General features: G+C 40.4%; 1 protein-coding gene across 1 annotated transcript in view; it reads left to right on the forward strand.

The window, feature by feature from the left end:
* MYOF (myoferlin) overlaps positions 1–15242 on the forward strand; it is a 386224-nt gene that overhangs the window by 204511 nt on the left and 166471 nt on the right. The window contains 3 exon segments of the mRNA XM_029609901.1: positions 2318–2442; positions 5844–5950; positions 11071–11263. Coding sequence (XP_029465761.1) covers positions 2318–2442; positions 5844–5950; positions 11071–11263 — 425 coding nt within the window.

The following is a 15242-nucleotide window of genomic DNA, read 5'->3' on the forward strand; positions in this document are numbered from 1 at the left end:
CCCCACAAGACTTGCCAAAAGTCCAGCGGGGGTCCGGAAGGACCTCCTGCCGTCCAATCATGTTCGTCTATGGCCGCCGCCATTTTTCGGCGCCATTTTGGAAAATGGCGCCGGCCGAAGACAACAAGATTCAGTAGCAGGAGCCTGTTCCGGACCGCTGCCGTTCCGGACCACCGCTGGACCCGCAGGTTATTTAAGTCATTTGGGGGGGGGGTTCGGGAGGGTGGGGGATTTAATTTAAAGGGTCGGGGGTGGGTTTTAGGGGGTTTTAGTGTGCCGGCTCACGATTCTAACGATTTATAATGATAAATCGTTAGAATCTCTATTGTATTGTGTTCCATAACGGTTTAAGATGATATTAAAATTATCGGACGATAATTTTAATCGTCCTAAAACGATTCACATCCCTACTAAAGTGGACCTATCAGAATTTTTCTAAGCATCCTTAATAACCTACAATGTATGCTATCCAACCACATGGCTTTGGCGACATTCACTGGCACAAGTGAAAAAAGTCTTGTCAACTTACTTTACTGACCTAGCTTATCTTTTCTTCTGCTCTTGCCTCATGACCCCAACTCAAACTTTTTGTGTTGTCTTGGCACCCCCAACGCTTAGAATCCCTTCTTTGTTTCTTTAAGGAAATAAGCCAGTTCAGTTGTCTTAAGGAGATCAGACCACATTGAACATTTTTAAAGCTGCTCTGTCTTGGTTGAGATCAAGCTTTTTGAAAACTTCCCTTCCATTTGTTAGTACTCATCATATACAAATTTCTATTCAAAAATCTTAATTTTTTCAGTTTATTATAGTTGACATGGAATAAATTATTAACCATTTTTCTAAAAGTCTATTTTCTATATAACTACAAACAATAATTTAACCTTTATATTGGCTTCAAGAAGTACATTCAAAACAGTATTAATTTATTTAAATGTTTATATTCCCCTTCTAAGAATACTGTTCGGTGCGGATAGCAATGCAGTACATTCATAAAACCAAACAACATTAAAAACCACAACAAACAGACATATATAAAGTCCAGTTTAAAATCATATTATAAATAGCAATAAAAACAGGCTACAGCCTATATAATAAAGGCCTTCAACTTGTAAACTAATCTAACAATAATATCAAACATAAGCCTGTGAAAAATAAAACTTTGCCCCTGAAATCATTTCCTGAAACCTTCTCTGATTAACCCCAACCTATTTTTAGTGGCCCCCTCGAACCACCCCATAGTCTTCTGCTGACTGGGTCCAGTGCCTGAATGCAGCCTTTGCTTCCCTGGTCATCAGTGGGCCAGCCAGCAACCTCAGGCCTGACACTTTTCTTTTATATAACAGTAAGTCCTTGCATAGACTAATACCAGGCTGATGTCCCCTTGCACCATCATTCAGCAAAGTACGTCCGCTTACAGTTCCTAGTCAGCCTAGTAAACATTGAGTTTTATATTTAAGGCTTCTGATTTTGGTTAAAACCAAAAAATCTTGATAAAACACCCCCAATGGAAAATTTAGTTTTTTTGTTTTTAAAAGTCTGAAAAATAGGCCTGATGTCATCCAGCTGCTGCAGTCAAGGAGAGGGATCCTGCAGTGGCTGGATAACCTCATCGGAGTGGGCCTGAAGAGAGTCCTGGTGGAACTACAGCAAATTCTATCCCACTGTGTCCCCAAGAAAGGGAAAGGCACCAAGAGAGAGAGAGAGAGAGTGTGTGTGTGTGGCCTTCTACCATCCCTGAAACCACAGACACACAGTCTGCCACCACTTACCCTTACCTCCATCTCCTCCAGCCATACATATACACAGACCCTTACCCCATTTCCCTCAGCCAGATACATTCACCCTGCTATCCCCACGCTAGCCACATACACACACCATTCAACGCAGCTTGTATATATTTTAAGATAAATTATGTACCTTATTAAATTGAATCCACCTAAAAATGTACCAAACATTTTATCTTCTGTGGTGAAAACTCTAAGACCTATCTTTAGTGCCCACCAAATACACCTAATAGCTTGAAAAATAAACCTCTAAATTTGCAATTCATAAACTCCTAGGATCAGAAGTCCTAATTATATTATTTGGATCTTGTCTGTGAAATTTCTTTCACTACAGGCTTTTTACATTGCACAAGTGACTGAGCTGCTCAGCTTCTAACCTGCTAACAAACAGATTTAGTTAGTAATTTTCCTAGAAAGCTTAGAAATGTTTTTACACATGGCTGAATCTCTAGAGCACAGAATGGTGCTGCTCTAAGGATATATTTGAAATCATTCACCAATGCTACTAGAACACATGAATGTTTCGTTAACAGGTAACTTCTACTACTATCTGCCATGGTCACAAACGAAGCCAGTAGTGACGCTGACCTCCTTTTGGGAAGACATAAGCCACAGACTGGATACTGTGAACATAATCCTAACTATGGTGGAGCGACTGGTGAGTCATTTCTGTAGCTCTACTAGACATGGAACATTCTGTACAGACGTACATAAGCGAGAGTCCCTGAACCACAGAATTCGCAATCTAGTCTGGAGTCGTAGACAAAACATGAGGCTTTAAGAAATGTATTTATTAAAGAAAGCATGGTTAAAATCAACAAGGCTATGATTGGGGAGAACCTAGGGTATAAGATTTAAAAGCAGCCTTCAGAATTTTATTTTTTTTTGGAAGAATTTGAATATAACCAGAGAAGGGAGCATGATGTCCCAGCAGGAAGGCTGTTCCAGACCTGCTGTGCAGCAAAGTGGAAAGCACAGATCTGGGAGTTGGCAATAGGGAAGGGTAGGCCCTGCAACCCGCATGGTACGAGATCTGCACTAAAAGATGGAACTTTAGTAGCTAAATATGGGTCCCCTGGAAGAAAGGAGAAACAGGGGGGGATAACATACCAACTTTTACATATATGAAAAGTATTGACCATGTACAAAAAAACCTTTTTCTAATGGAAAGAAAGAATAGAACTAGGGGCCGGGGGTGTTAGACTTGGGAACATTAGGAAATATCTTTTCACGGAAAGGGTTGTAGATGCCTGGAATACCCTCCCAGAGAAGGCGGTGCAGACAAAAATAGTGATGGAATTCAAAAGGACGTGGGATAAACACAGAAGATCCCTAGTGGCAAAAGGATTGAAGTGACACACTGGGGGGATAACCTGTGGAGACTTTTCTGTATGAAGCAAGCACTTACAACCCTAAACACCTTGCTGGGCAGACTGGAGGGGCCAGTAGGGTCTTTATGTGCTGCTATTTAGTATGTTACAACGTAAGGGCACAAGGAAGAGCAACTATATTCCAACAAACCATTTGCATTGAGGTTATATGCTGGAGGTAATGAGCTTCAGAGTGAATTCCCTTATAGGTAAGTAGGAAAAGCTTGCTGTATATGCGGAACTGGATGTGCAGTGACCTGAGGAGAGGAATGACATTTTCATCTATCTCTTATTTAAAAACAAAATAAATAAATAATAATAATTTGAAATGCTGGTAGAAGTCATGGAAAAAATGAACTGGATATAGGGCAAGCAGTCATCAGATTCTCAATATCATGCTGTCCCAGTTTACCCCTTTCTCCCTTTAGTACTCAGCTACCATGGCAGGGATGGTGAACATATGATGATCATAAAATATTTGTCTTTTATTAATTTTCAAAAATCAAACCAGGCTGCTAATCTTCCCAAGTTATTTGCTTCAAATGCCCTACAAGAACAGTAGGGATGCTCTTTTTTAGGGGGAGGGGAGGAAACATGATATTTCAACCTAATTTCTAGTTTTCTTAAAAAAGAGGGAAATAAAATTTTGTTTTTCTTTCTTTTCTATTTCAAAATGTATCCACCAACTCTGCCCTCCCTTTTCCCTCAGCTGAAAAAATTCAGTACCTAATCCACCAAAATTTAATTTAGTTTCCCTGCCCCACTCCCTGGACTCATCCATGGATCTTAGCTGTTCAAATGGGACAAGAGTAATCCCTGAGTGACCGTGCTGCACTGGCTTGGTATTCAAAAAAAGACGCAGATGAACTCTAAGGTCAGTGCTATTTTGTTGTATGGAGAACTCTGAACTACTGCGTAGAATAAAATGGTGGCTCCTCAGTGCCAGCAGGCACCGAGTTTAAATATTGAGCTGGCTTGGCAGGACCCTTGAGGATTGCTCCTGGCCCAATTGGACAGCTAAGATCCACAGATGGGGTAGGAAGTGTCCGGAGAGGGGAATGCCTGGGGGACCTTCTTTATTTTAAATTTCAGTGGTTTGGGGACAGGATTATCAGTTAGGAGGGGGGGGGGGGGGGGTCCAAGCCTCTGCCCTTATGTTCATTTTGTGTTTTTATTTATTTCGTTTCAAATAAACCATAAACATTACCAATGAAAAGGTTCACACCCCTGAAAAAGAATAATTTGGTACTACTTTTTTGTTATATAGTGGGGTCCCAATACCAAGTATGGCTTCATAAATTTTAGTAAGAACCCAAAGCTGCATCTGTTAGTGAGATTTGACACATGCCATTGGGTATTAACTGAAGTTCACAAAGCCACACTTGGCAATGAGAGGGAGAATTGTCCACTCATGATAATATTTTTCTATCATTTTGCCTTGATGGAATGAAGTAATAGACATTAGGCTGACTCTGTATCCATAGAAGTGCAGGGTTTATTTCCTGTTTTGATGCTTTGAGCTTAAACAACATAATATGCCTATATCAATAATGAATGTTTTTCCTAAGCAATTGAGCAAATCCTTTTTTATTTCGAGGATGCATTAGAGAGATACGGTGTGCTCATGTATCTTCCTTTTGTGTGTGTGTGTGTGTGTGTGTAGTGTGCAGGTATAAAATTAGCATTTTAGCACACCTTTGAAATGTTTGGCACAAGTTGCCTATGCAGTTCTGTAGTTATTCTTATTCAGTTGCAAATTAATGTGTGTGCCAGCATATTTTTGGCTACACCTAAATGACCTTGTTTGATATTTTATGTGGAGCGCTTTCTGACAAGCAATTTAATACCTTGTTAAACTAATTACACCCTTCTTTAATGCTAGTTTTTCGTATCGTTGTAGTCTTGATTTCAATTATTGCAATAGCATTTGAAGTGACTGAGTGAGGTGCACTTTTACTAGTATTGCTGCAGTGTTATCTCTTAATGGTAAAATAATACAAAATAAAACCCAGTTAGAAGAACTGAAGCCTGGAAATTGCTAATATTACTTAGGTGAAGTCATGGGGAAAGAATAGCCATACAGAGCATCTGCACTTTAGTCCACATTTAACTTTTTTATTCTGTGTTTGGAAATCAACCCAGTTTACATTGAAACAGCAAATTGCCTTCCCTTGAAATGTATGTAGAACTGATGTTTAACCAGTTTGAAATGCATCTTTAGCAAATTAAACTAGAACTGTATTCTATATTCAAACTGTTTTGCAGGTTGCAATATTTTTTTTTATTAAATAACATGATTATAAAAAGATATTTATCTTAATATTATCTGAAGCAGGGATCTATTTTGGTCTCAAAAGCTCCAATACTGAAGATATTTTCCTGTTATCTTTTATCATCTCATTTTGGTTGTGGTTATGAAAATTAAACACCTTTTTATTCCAAATGCAATAAAATAAATGTATTCTTAAAAATACCTAAGAGAATTAGGAGTAATAATGAGAAAAGGAAGTCAATAAATGAACAACTTGTTATTTTGAAAACTATTGCTACTAGTTTAATTAAAATTTCCCCAGACTATGTCTTGCAAGTAATTAAACCAATGCAATTTTCTAGTGATTATGAACATACCTGTTAATAATTATAAAATGCTAATAGACCAGGTGCTTTAACTCTTTCCATTCAACTCTAGCAATCGAACCTAACAGCCTTAAAATCAGCAGTACTGGCTAAAGTTTCTGACAACCGCTTGGCTGAGATATGGCTGAAGCTGATTGATCAACTTATTGAAGATACAGCGTAAGTTAACCTGATATTCTACCTGCACATTATTAACAGGATGGCTGCATTGAAGGGTTGCAGAGTCTGACAATGCTTAAGAAATGACCAGTGTTTTTATAGAGCAAGTAGGCTGAATTCACAGATATGTGCTTGACAAAGATCACCTGAATTTTATGCATTTTTTGCAACTCTTTGAACTGTGAAGAATAGGTTATAGGACATTTCTGTGTTGTTCAGATCCTGTATTTTTAGGGCAGACCTTGCATTGCAGTTGCTAGAACTGGATGCCATGATTCACTCAGTCAGGCCTGTCTCCTAGCAGTCAGCATATAGAGTATATGGGAGGAAGGTCGAACTAACTAAAAGACATACTAGCAGTGTAATGGTTGTATTCTGAAAACTAGAATGGAGGTATTTGAATAATATAAATACTGGGCAGTACTACAGAATAGTATTAGCAATAGAATTACTAATAGAATATGTCTTGTAAGAAAAAGATTAACTACATGTAACATTGTATGCGCATAGTTGAGTTTGTGAACAAAATGTGAAGTTTAGATTTAAGAGCTACCTTTTTTAAAAAAAATAAATCCCCATCTGCTTTTCTAATATAACATAAGAAATCAATAACTTTTGGAAGTGATTCTTTCTCACCTTCACTCCCACCATCACCTCCCACTGCTGCCTAGAGCAGCTAGCTTATGTACTTGTGGCATGGAAAAGACCCTTCCGTAATAGCTCCTTTTAGCAGCTTTGCTGTGAATGAGACAGTGAAGAGTTTTCTCCCAAACTCAGTCCCTCTCATAAGCTATTAAGGATTTTGTAAGCTGCTGCTTCAGTGTTAAAAGCTCTTTTTTTGGAATGCTTCCAATTCTAGTTGGCGCAGGTCACCAGAAATCCAAGTTGAAAATGCATCATGCTAACCACTGGGTAATGGGATCAGCTGCCTACATTTAATTTTTTTTTCTGCTTTTTAACATTTTTATGCCATATATGCAGCTTCTATTTTATGCCTTATTGAGAAAGATAGTAGCTTTTTGACCTAATTGACGATCAAAGGATAATGTATTCAGATGAGGATTCATGTTCGGTGATTATGGGAATTTGATTTTTTTCCTCACTTATTCCGTCAGAATGGTTATATTTAAATAATAATAAAAGTGCTCATTTGTATAATGCTTATGTAGAAAATTTTACTTTGATCATATAACCTAGAATGGAGTTTAGTTTTAAATGGTTTGAAGCTGTTGGTCTCCTAGGAAAGACATGGTTTATGTGAATCTTGAGTATCTACTGCTTGCAGGTCGTTTCAGTGGGTTCCAGAAATAGCTGAATGAGAGCAAATTATTTATAGAAAGAAAGACATATAGAAAGCTTATCAAAATCATACAGTAACCATGTTTTAGCATTGCTTCTGTTTTTGCTGATAAAAAGAGAGAGAGGCATTAACCAGAGAAGAAAAAAAAGACTACATACATGATAGTGAGGCAGGGAGCCATTTATAGGGATAAATATATTATACGGACCTATCATATTTCCATGTCAGGTCTGACTTGTGTATCGTAAGAACGCATATGTTCCATCTCTCTTTTTTTTTTTTTTTGTAAAGAATTTGATTAGGTGAAGTTTGCTGACCTCTGCCTCACAATCTGGCTCTTACAAGTCACCTTGCATAGCTTCCCCTACTGCATGATTAGAAAAGAGAAGTTTAGGTTGAATGCCTGGCTCAGCAGGCTGGGAGGATGGATGTGAGCTGTGCTCTGGTCTGTTGAACTCCCTTATCAATCCACAAGAAGAACTTGGTTGCATTGAGTCAACTGACTGTTTCAAACTTATTGAAGAAATTGTTCTTTCTAATTAAAGGTCTCAGAATGAATTTGAACTGGATACATTTTTTTTTCCAGATAGTAGTAATATTTTTGTTGAATTTATAGCTCTGGCTACATAACATATTCATTAAAATTCTTCAGGATTTCATAGTTTAAATATTTAATCATATACCACATGAGTGAATTTAGGGGTAAGATTATACTGTAGGGGTGTGAGGGAGTCAATAGGAAACTCCCTCAGACTATCTTAAAGGACCAAGCACAGCTGTCTCGTTCAGTCTTCCTTAAGATCCAGACCCATAGCTGACTTAAAGGAGATATTCTTGAACCTACCAGGTGGTACGCACTTGTTGCAGCATGACATCATTACGCCTCCTGGAGTTGATGTGCGGCAATGACCCTATCAGATTCCTGAGGCCAAATGCTGAAACATTTAGACTATAGTGAAGGAGATGCTCCAGCTCAGAGTTAGAGAGAAGTCTAACAATGATTGACCCTCACCCCCATAGTGTTGGTGCCGAATCCAGATGACAGAATATTGACTTTAAAAGTTCAAGGAGATCTCTCAACTTGATGCCTACCGGATGCCTCAAGCAGATGAGCTGATTGAACATTTGAGGTCAGCCCAGTTCATCTCTATCCTGGCAGGTGCCTCTCACACCAGTGGCGAAGGAGAAGACTGCGTTCTCGAAACCCAGGGGACTTTTCCAGTCCTTTGTGGACTACATGGCACCCACGCAATGTTTCAATACTTGATTGACTGCTTGCTCTGCCCACGTCAAGGGTACACAGTGCCTATTTGAATGACATTGTGGTATACAGCCCAGATTGGAAGAAACGCCTAAGCCAACTCCAGACCGTGCTAACCAGTCTTAAGGAAAGCAGGACTGACAGCTAACCCTAAGAAGTGAGTCCTAGGGAAGGCAAGAAGTCCAATATCTTGGCTACACCCTGGAGGAAGGCAAGGTTAATCTGCAGACCTGGAAGATCAAGGCGATACCCGGGTACCAGTCTCATAAGCAAAAGTGAGAGCATTCCTAGGCATCAGAGGTTATTATAGAAGATTTATCCCCAGTTATTCAGAGAAGACAGAGCCTCTCACATAGCTGTTGGTGAAGAAAGCACCAGAGAAAGTTGTCAGCTAAAGCAGAGACTGCCTTGTGTGCTCTGAAAGAGGTGTTATGCTCCAAACTGGTCTCGATAAGTTTGGACTTCAGTGAACCCTTCACCATGCAGACTGATGCCTCAGAAGTAGGTTTGGAAGCAGTCTTAGTCCAAGAGAAGGATGGCCAAGAACATCCTGTGGCATATATGAGCCATAAGCTGATGCCACAGGAAAGGTGTCATTCAACAGTCGAGAACGAGGCCTTGGCAATCAAGTGGGCCTTAGAGGCCTTTCGCTACTAACTTGCTGGGTATGGCAGTTCATGCTCATAATGGACCACCAACTGCTTCTTTCTATAAATGGAAATATGGAGTTCAATGCCCAGGTGATGAGAGTTCCTGGCCCTATAGCCCTTCAACTACAAATAAGGGTAGTAAAGAAAAACACCAATGTGGATTTCCTGTCCTAAGAAGTATCCCTGGTACAGGCAGGTGCTAACCCGAATAGTGGTGAGCTGAGGGGGGGGGGGGGGGGGGAGGGTATGTGAGGGAGTCTATAGGAAACTCCCTCAGACCACCTTAATGGACCGAGCTCTGCTGTCTCACCTGATCTTTCTTAAGATCCCGTCCCTCACTAGTGTACAAGAACTCAGGGCCTAGAAGGGTTAGAGAGGCTCCAGGGAGAAGATGGGAACCCATTCTATTCAAAAACTTGCTGTGTGTGATGTCTGTGCTACCTGAACTTAAGGTGAGGTGCATTTGTTTGACTTTTCTTTCACTGTGAATAAATTGCACATAAAAGAAACAGTCAGAACCTACCTCCAAATTCCATCTGGCTTTTTCCCAAGCCTCTATTGTCAAGTTACCACATGCCATCTTTACAAATACCAATGACCGTTAAAGGAAACAGTTTTTATGATGATAAAATGATTTGATGTTTTTTTAAAGCTCTGATAATTGGGATTAATTACATTGCTCATGACATATAGGTAATGAGGAAATTCATTGAGGAAATTTAACTTTATGCTTGTGATAGCAGTTCTTGATATTTCAACCTGAAAGTCTTTGTGCTTTATAGTGAAGGAATTGCAGAAGGTACAAATATTCCTTGGACCAATAATGACTTCTGAAATGTGGTGGTGTTTATATTGCTATGTGTTGGAATATGTTTTGATTCTGATTTCTTTGTGCATCCAAAGATTTTTGTCTTTAGCCTCTTTCTTTGCTTGAGATGGGGGTATGCATAGGCAAAAGAGAATATGGTTATATATGGGTGTGTAGGTAAGAGACTGTATTTGAAATTGCCCATCTTCTAAAAATGTGTGTATAACTGAGACTGAATGCGGCTGTGTATATATTTGTGTGACTGAATATGTCTGTGTGAGGGAGTGATATAGGGAGATTGTGTGTGTGTGTGTATGTGGGTGAGATGGATAATAATAGACTATGATTGTGTGTAAGTGAGAGAGGGAGTTTGTGAGAGAGAATCTTGGGTATATGTGAAATAGAGAATGTGTGTGAATGAGAGAGAGACTGGTTGCATGTGAGAGACTTTTTTTTTTTTTTTTTTAATTGGGGTGCATCCCCCTTTAGGAAATGGCACTGTTGAACCAATGCAGCTCTCAGCCAGGTGTCATAGCAGATTAGGGTGAAGCAGGGAAGAGTCCTGACTTCAGGCATGTAGCAGTGATTCAGACTAATAGAAGTGATATGATTAAATATATCAGCAGTGTTTTAAGTGTTCCAAGTGGCAATTATGCCAGGCTGATGCATTCCACAGTGGATAGTACAGCGTGGGCTGACTTCATTGCCTCCTTGTAGCCAATCAGTAACTTGGAGGGTGGGATGCCCCACTCCTTTATGGGAGAGCATGCAGTGGACAGAAACTGAATTTTATTATATAGAGTAACGGGGTATCCATTTGAATATGTGAAAGCCACCATTTTACACAAAGCTCAAAATAAGGATTCTCTATTAACAGTCCATTTTAGTGTGTAATACTGTCTTTCAGTTCTGATAGGAAGCAGCTTAGTAATGGAGTTGAAATATTTAATAAGACAGAAAAGCAAATCCATGTAGTGCATAGATAATACAGCTTGTGTGTGTGAATTTCAAAATGTTTACAGTCCTGTACAGTTAACATCCGTGTTTTCTACTGAAGTGATGAGCACACACGAGAACTGAAGTATTTTTGCTGTATTTCAGAAAGCCACTGCCTGCCATGGAAGGAAAAGCCAATGTTACAGTCCTGGACATGCAGATTGCAAACCTTCGCCTGGGCACCCTCAAACACATTCAGGAGGCAGCAGTCAAGATGAGAGTGGACGCAGTTAATGTAGTGGACACTTTGGTTGAAATTGAAGACTGGTTAGATAAATTGATGCAATTGTCTGAAGAGGTTAGTATCTTAAAAAAAATTTAAAAAAAGCAACCTTATGAAAAATAAGGTTATAGGTACTCAGCCAACCAGTAATGTAGTAGCATGGCCAGTCTGACATTCATCTTTAGAGAGGCATAGATGTGGACAGTGGCAAACAGGTGTGAGGAAGAGAAAAGTTAAAAATTCTAATGAAACTGGGGTTCTTTCCACTCCCCCCACCTCTAGTAACTGCGACAGTTTCTATTTTTTGGAATCCTGAATTGCAACCTAGAATTGTTGCTGGATCATTTTAAGCTTTCTGTTTCTTCAGTTTCTTTTGTCTTAAGGCAGAAAGAAATGTCCACTCATTTTCTGTACTTGCAAATACAATTGGTATCAAGTAGATGTGCAGCAAAAAAACATTTGTTCCATTTTTTTGTTTGTTTTTTTGTTTCATTTTGGCGGTTTTCACCCCCAGGTATAGTTTCTTTTAATGTTGATTTAGTTTCTGTAGTTTGCAGAAACAAAATAAACATTCAAACCCCACCCACAAAAACCAGGAACCCCCCTCAAATCAGGTCTTCCCCCAAGCCCAACTGTACCCCATCTCTCCCACCCCCTAAAAATTTCCAGAGCTAGAAACCTCCCTACCCCAACATACCCCCATCCATAGAGGATCACTTTAACGTGTGTCCGGTCCAAGGCCTAGTCCTGATAATGAGGAAGTTGCCTACTGTCAGGCCTAGGCCTGACACCAGGATCAGGCTTGGCCTAGAAATTGGGTCCAATTGCTGGGGCCGGGGCCTTGGCCTAAGCCAAAGCCTAACAGCCAGCCTGGAGGTTAGGAGCTGAGGCCTCAGGCGAGACCCAGGTCTAGGACTGATGCCGGTGCCCAGCTCGGAGACCAAGGACCAACACTGGGGCTCAGCTTGAGGCCGTGTGCCTCAGCTCAGACCCTGACCTGGAGCCCTGGTGCCTCAGTCCAGTCCCTGGCCCAGATGCCAGGGCCCAGGCTTCTATACATCTTCAATCCACAACCTCAGTCTAGTTCCTGGGCCAGGGACCAGGTTTCAATACATCTTCAGTCTACATCCTCTTCAAAATGGAGCTCTCTGCTTGGAAGACATAGCAGAATGATGTCTTGCCGGTGTCTTCCTCCTGAGTGGAGGGCACTGTTTTGATGTGTGGCCGTTTATTTTAATAGAGATATCTCTCTGGCACATCCTGAAGAGGATGTCAGCACGGTCTCCAGCCTCCAGCCTCCGGGCCTGGGCCAAGGCACCAGTGACAGGACTTGGCCTCTGTCTCAGCTTTGAGACTGACATTGGGCATCTGGCCTAGACTGAGGCCTTGGTGTTTGGGCCCAACATCAAGCCTGGGCCTACTTCAGGACCTTGGCCTTTGGGTCTGGCGTCTGCATCAGGTGGGCTTAAGCTGGGCCGCTGGTGCCATATTTCGTTGTGTTTTTAAAACTAAAAGATGGAAAAAAAAAAGACATTTTGTATTTTATTTTCTATCTTTTTTTCTTCACACTATTTGCAAATAATGCATGTTGGTACCCCCAATATCCATAACCCCAAGCTAGCCTACCTTCCCAATCCCCTCAGATTTATCCAATCTGACCTAGTGATCTAGTGGGGAACCAGAGTGTGACTCCTTTGCTCCATGGCCATCATTTTTCAAAATGGCACCAGCGGCCCAGCTTAGGCCCACCTGATGCAGAGGCCAGACCCAATGTCATCCACATACAGAGTAGGAAGGCAGAGCAGAACCTGAAGAACCATAAAAGCAGCAGATTGTGTAGCCTACAGTAAATGGAAATGTACTAGAGTGGTGGGAAGGTTGCGGAGAAGTAAAGACTAGTTACAGGCACAGGTTACAATATATAGGAGATACAAGGAATCATAGACAACTTTGAATTGAACCTTATTCCAAATGAAGGGACTACATCCTTAAGAAAAAACTTCGGATATTGGCAGGAATTGCACTGTGACGGCCAAATGGCTTGTGATTTAATAGGATTAACCTTCAATTTATGGGCATGAAGCCAATCGGCTACTAAATCCAGACATTTAATAATCAATTAATTATATCAATGCTGCAATCTGAATGTCATCCACATATAGAGAGAACCTGTAACCGCAATTCTAAATCAAATTAGCTAAAGGTGAAAGAAAGATGTTAAAGAGAAGTGAAAGAATAGAACCTTGAGGAACACCCACAGAGAGTGGTTTAGGAGATGACACCTGCTGGTTCCATTCCACTAGGAATGAACGATCCATCAAGTATGATGGATGTCATTATTTCCTATTTCATTTCTAATGAATGCACATCCCTAGTAACAAATAGGAAATAGAGCATTCAGGATTTATTGGCATGGATTCTGTTTCATCGGGGCCTTGTCTCATTGAGACAGATTGGGGATGCAAACACCAGTATGGATTTTAACACTATCAGTCACGATCTCCTTCTCAGCTGACTGCAAGAAATTGGGACTTCAGATATTCCATTAGCCTTGTATCGATCATACTTGATTGATCGTTCATTCCTAGTGGAATGGAACCAGCAGTTGTCATCTCCTAAACCACTCTCTGTGGGCGTTCCTCAAGGTTCTATTCTTTCACTTCTCTTTAACATCTTTCTTTCACCTTTAGCTAATTTGATTTAGAATTGTGGTTACAGGTTCTCTCTGTATGTGGATGACATTCAGATTGCAGCATTGATATAATAAATTGATTATTAAATGTCTGGATTTAGTAGCCGATTGGCTTCATGCCCATAAATTGAAGGTTAATCCTATTAAATCACAAGCCATTTGGCCGTCACAGTGCAATTCCTGCCAATATCCGCAGTTTGTTCTTAAGGATGTAGTCCCTTCATTTGGAATATGGTTCAATTCAAAGTTATCTATGATTCTTTGTATCTCCTATATATATATTGTAACCTGTGCCTGTAACTAGTCTTTACTTCTCTGCAACCTTCCTACCACTCTAATACATTTCCATTTACTGTAGGCTACACAATCTGCTGCTTTTATGGTTCTTCAGTCTCTGCTCTGCCTACCTACTCCAGGGGAGGGGGTACCAGAAGTGATCTATACTGTTCCCTGGTCTTATAAAAATTGAAAATTAAGTCCAGGCCGAGACTGGGGAGAGCCACTAATCCAAAGTAGCATGCAGCCAGGGCTGATAAAAGGGTATTAGGTGTCATACGTGAACATTACATCCTTGCACACACTGGATCAATAAAAGGGGCACTTAAGGGAATACACGGCCATGGCAGAGAGACTAAATTCTTTGCTTTAGTTTTTACTGAGGAAGATATAAGGGTGATACCAGTTCCAAAATTGATTATATAAAGGTGATGATTCAGAAGAGCTGAAGCAAATCTCAATGAACCTGGAAGATATAATAAGGCAAATTGACAAACTAAAGAGTAGTAAATCTCTCTGGGCAAATTCCAGAGTTGAAAGAACAGAAAAATGATATTGCAGGCATATTGTTATAATTTGTAAAACATCTTTAGAATCATCTACAGTACCTGAAGATTGGAGGGTTGCCAACATAATGCCAATTTTTAAAAAGGGTTTCAGGCCTAGGCTGAGGTCACAGTGACCTACCATGGCCTAGGCCTACGCAAGGCCAAAGCTTTGGGACTAACTGGCCCCAGTGCCTTGGCCAATGCCAAAACCTTGGCCTTGCATATGCTTAGGCTGCAGTTTGTCACAACCTTGGCCTAGGCCTCATCTGCGGATCCTCTCTCAAACCTTGTAGGTGAGGGGCTAGGGAAGATACTGGCCCTGGAATTTTTCTGGGTGAGAGAGATGGCTGGGGGGCATGGGAGGCCTAATTTCTTTTTATATTTTTTCCCCCATTTTTATTTTCAATGTTTATTTCATTTTTTTTAAACTAAAGAAACAAAACATTTCATGAAATGAAAGTTGCGGGAAACAAGGCCCCCCCCCCCCCCCAAATTAAACTAAAAAAAAAAGTTTCTTCCCCACCCACCCCTACAAGAT

This window comes from Rhinatrema bivittatum, chromosome 7 (assembly GCF_901001135.1).
Source record: "Rhinatrema bivittatum chromosome 7, aRhiBiv1.1, whole genome shotgun sequence".
Classification (NCBI taxonomy): domain Eukaryota; kingdom Metazoa; phylum Chordata; class Amphibia; order Gymnophiona; family Rhinatrematidae; genus Rhinatrema; species Rhinatrema bivittatum.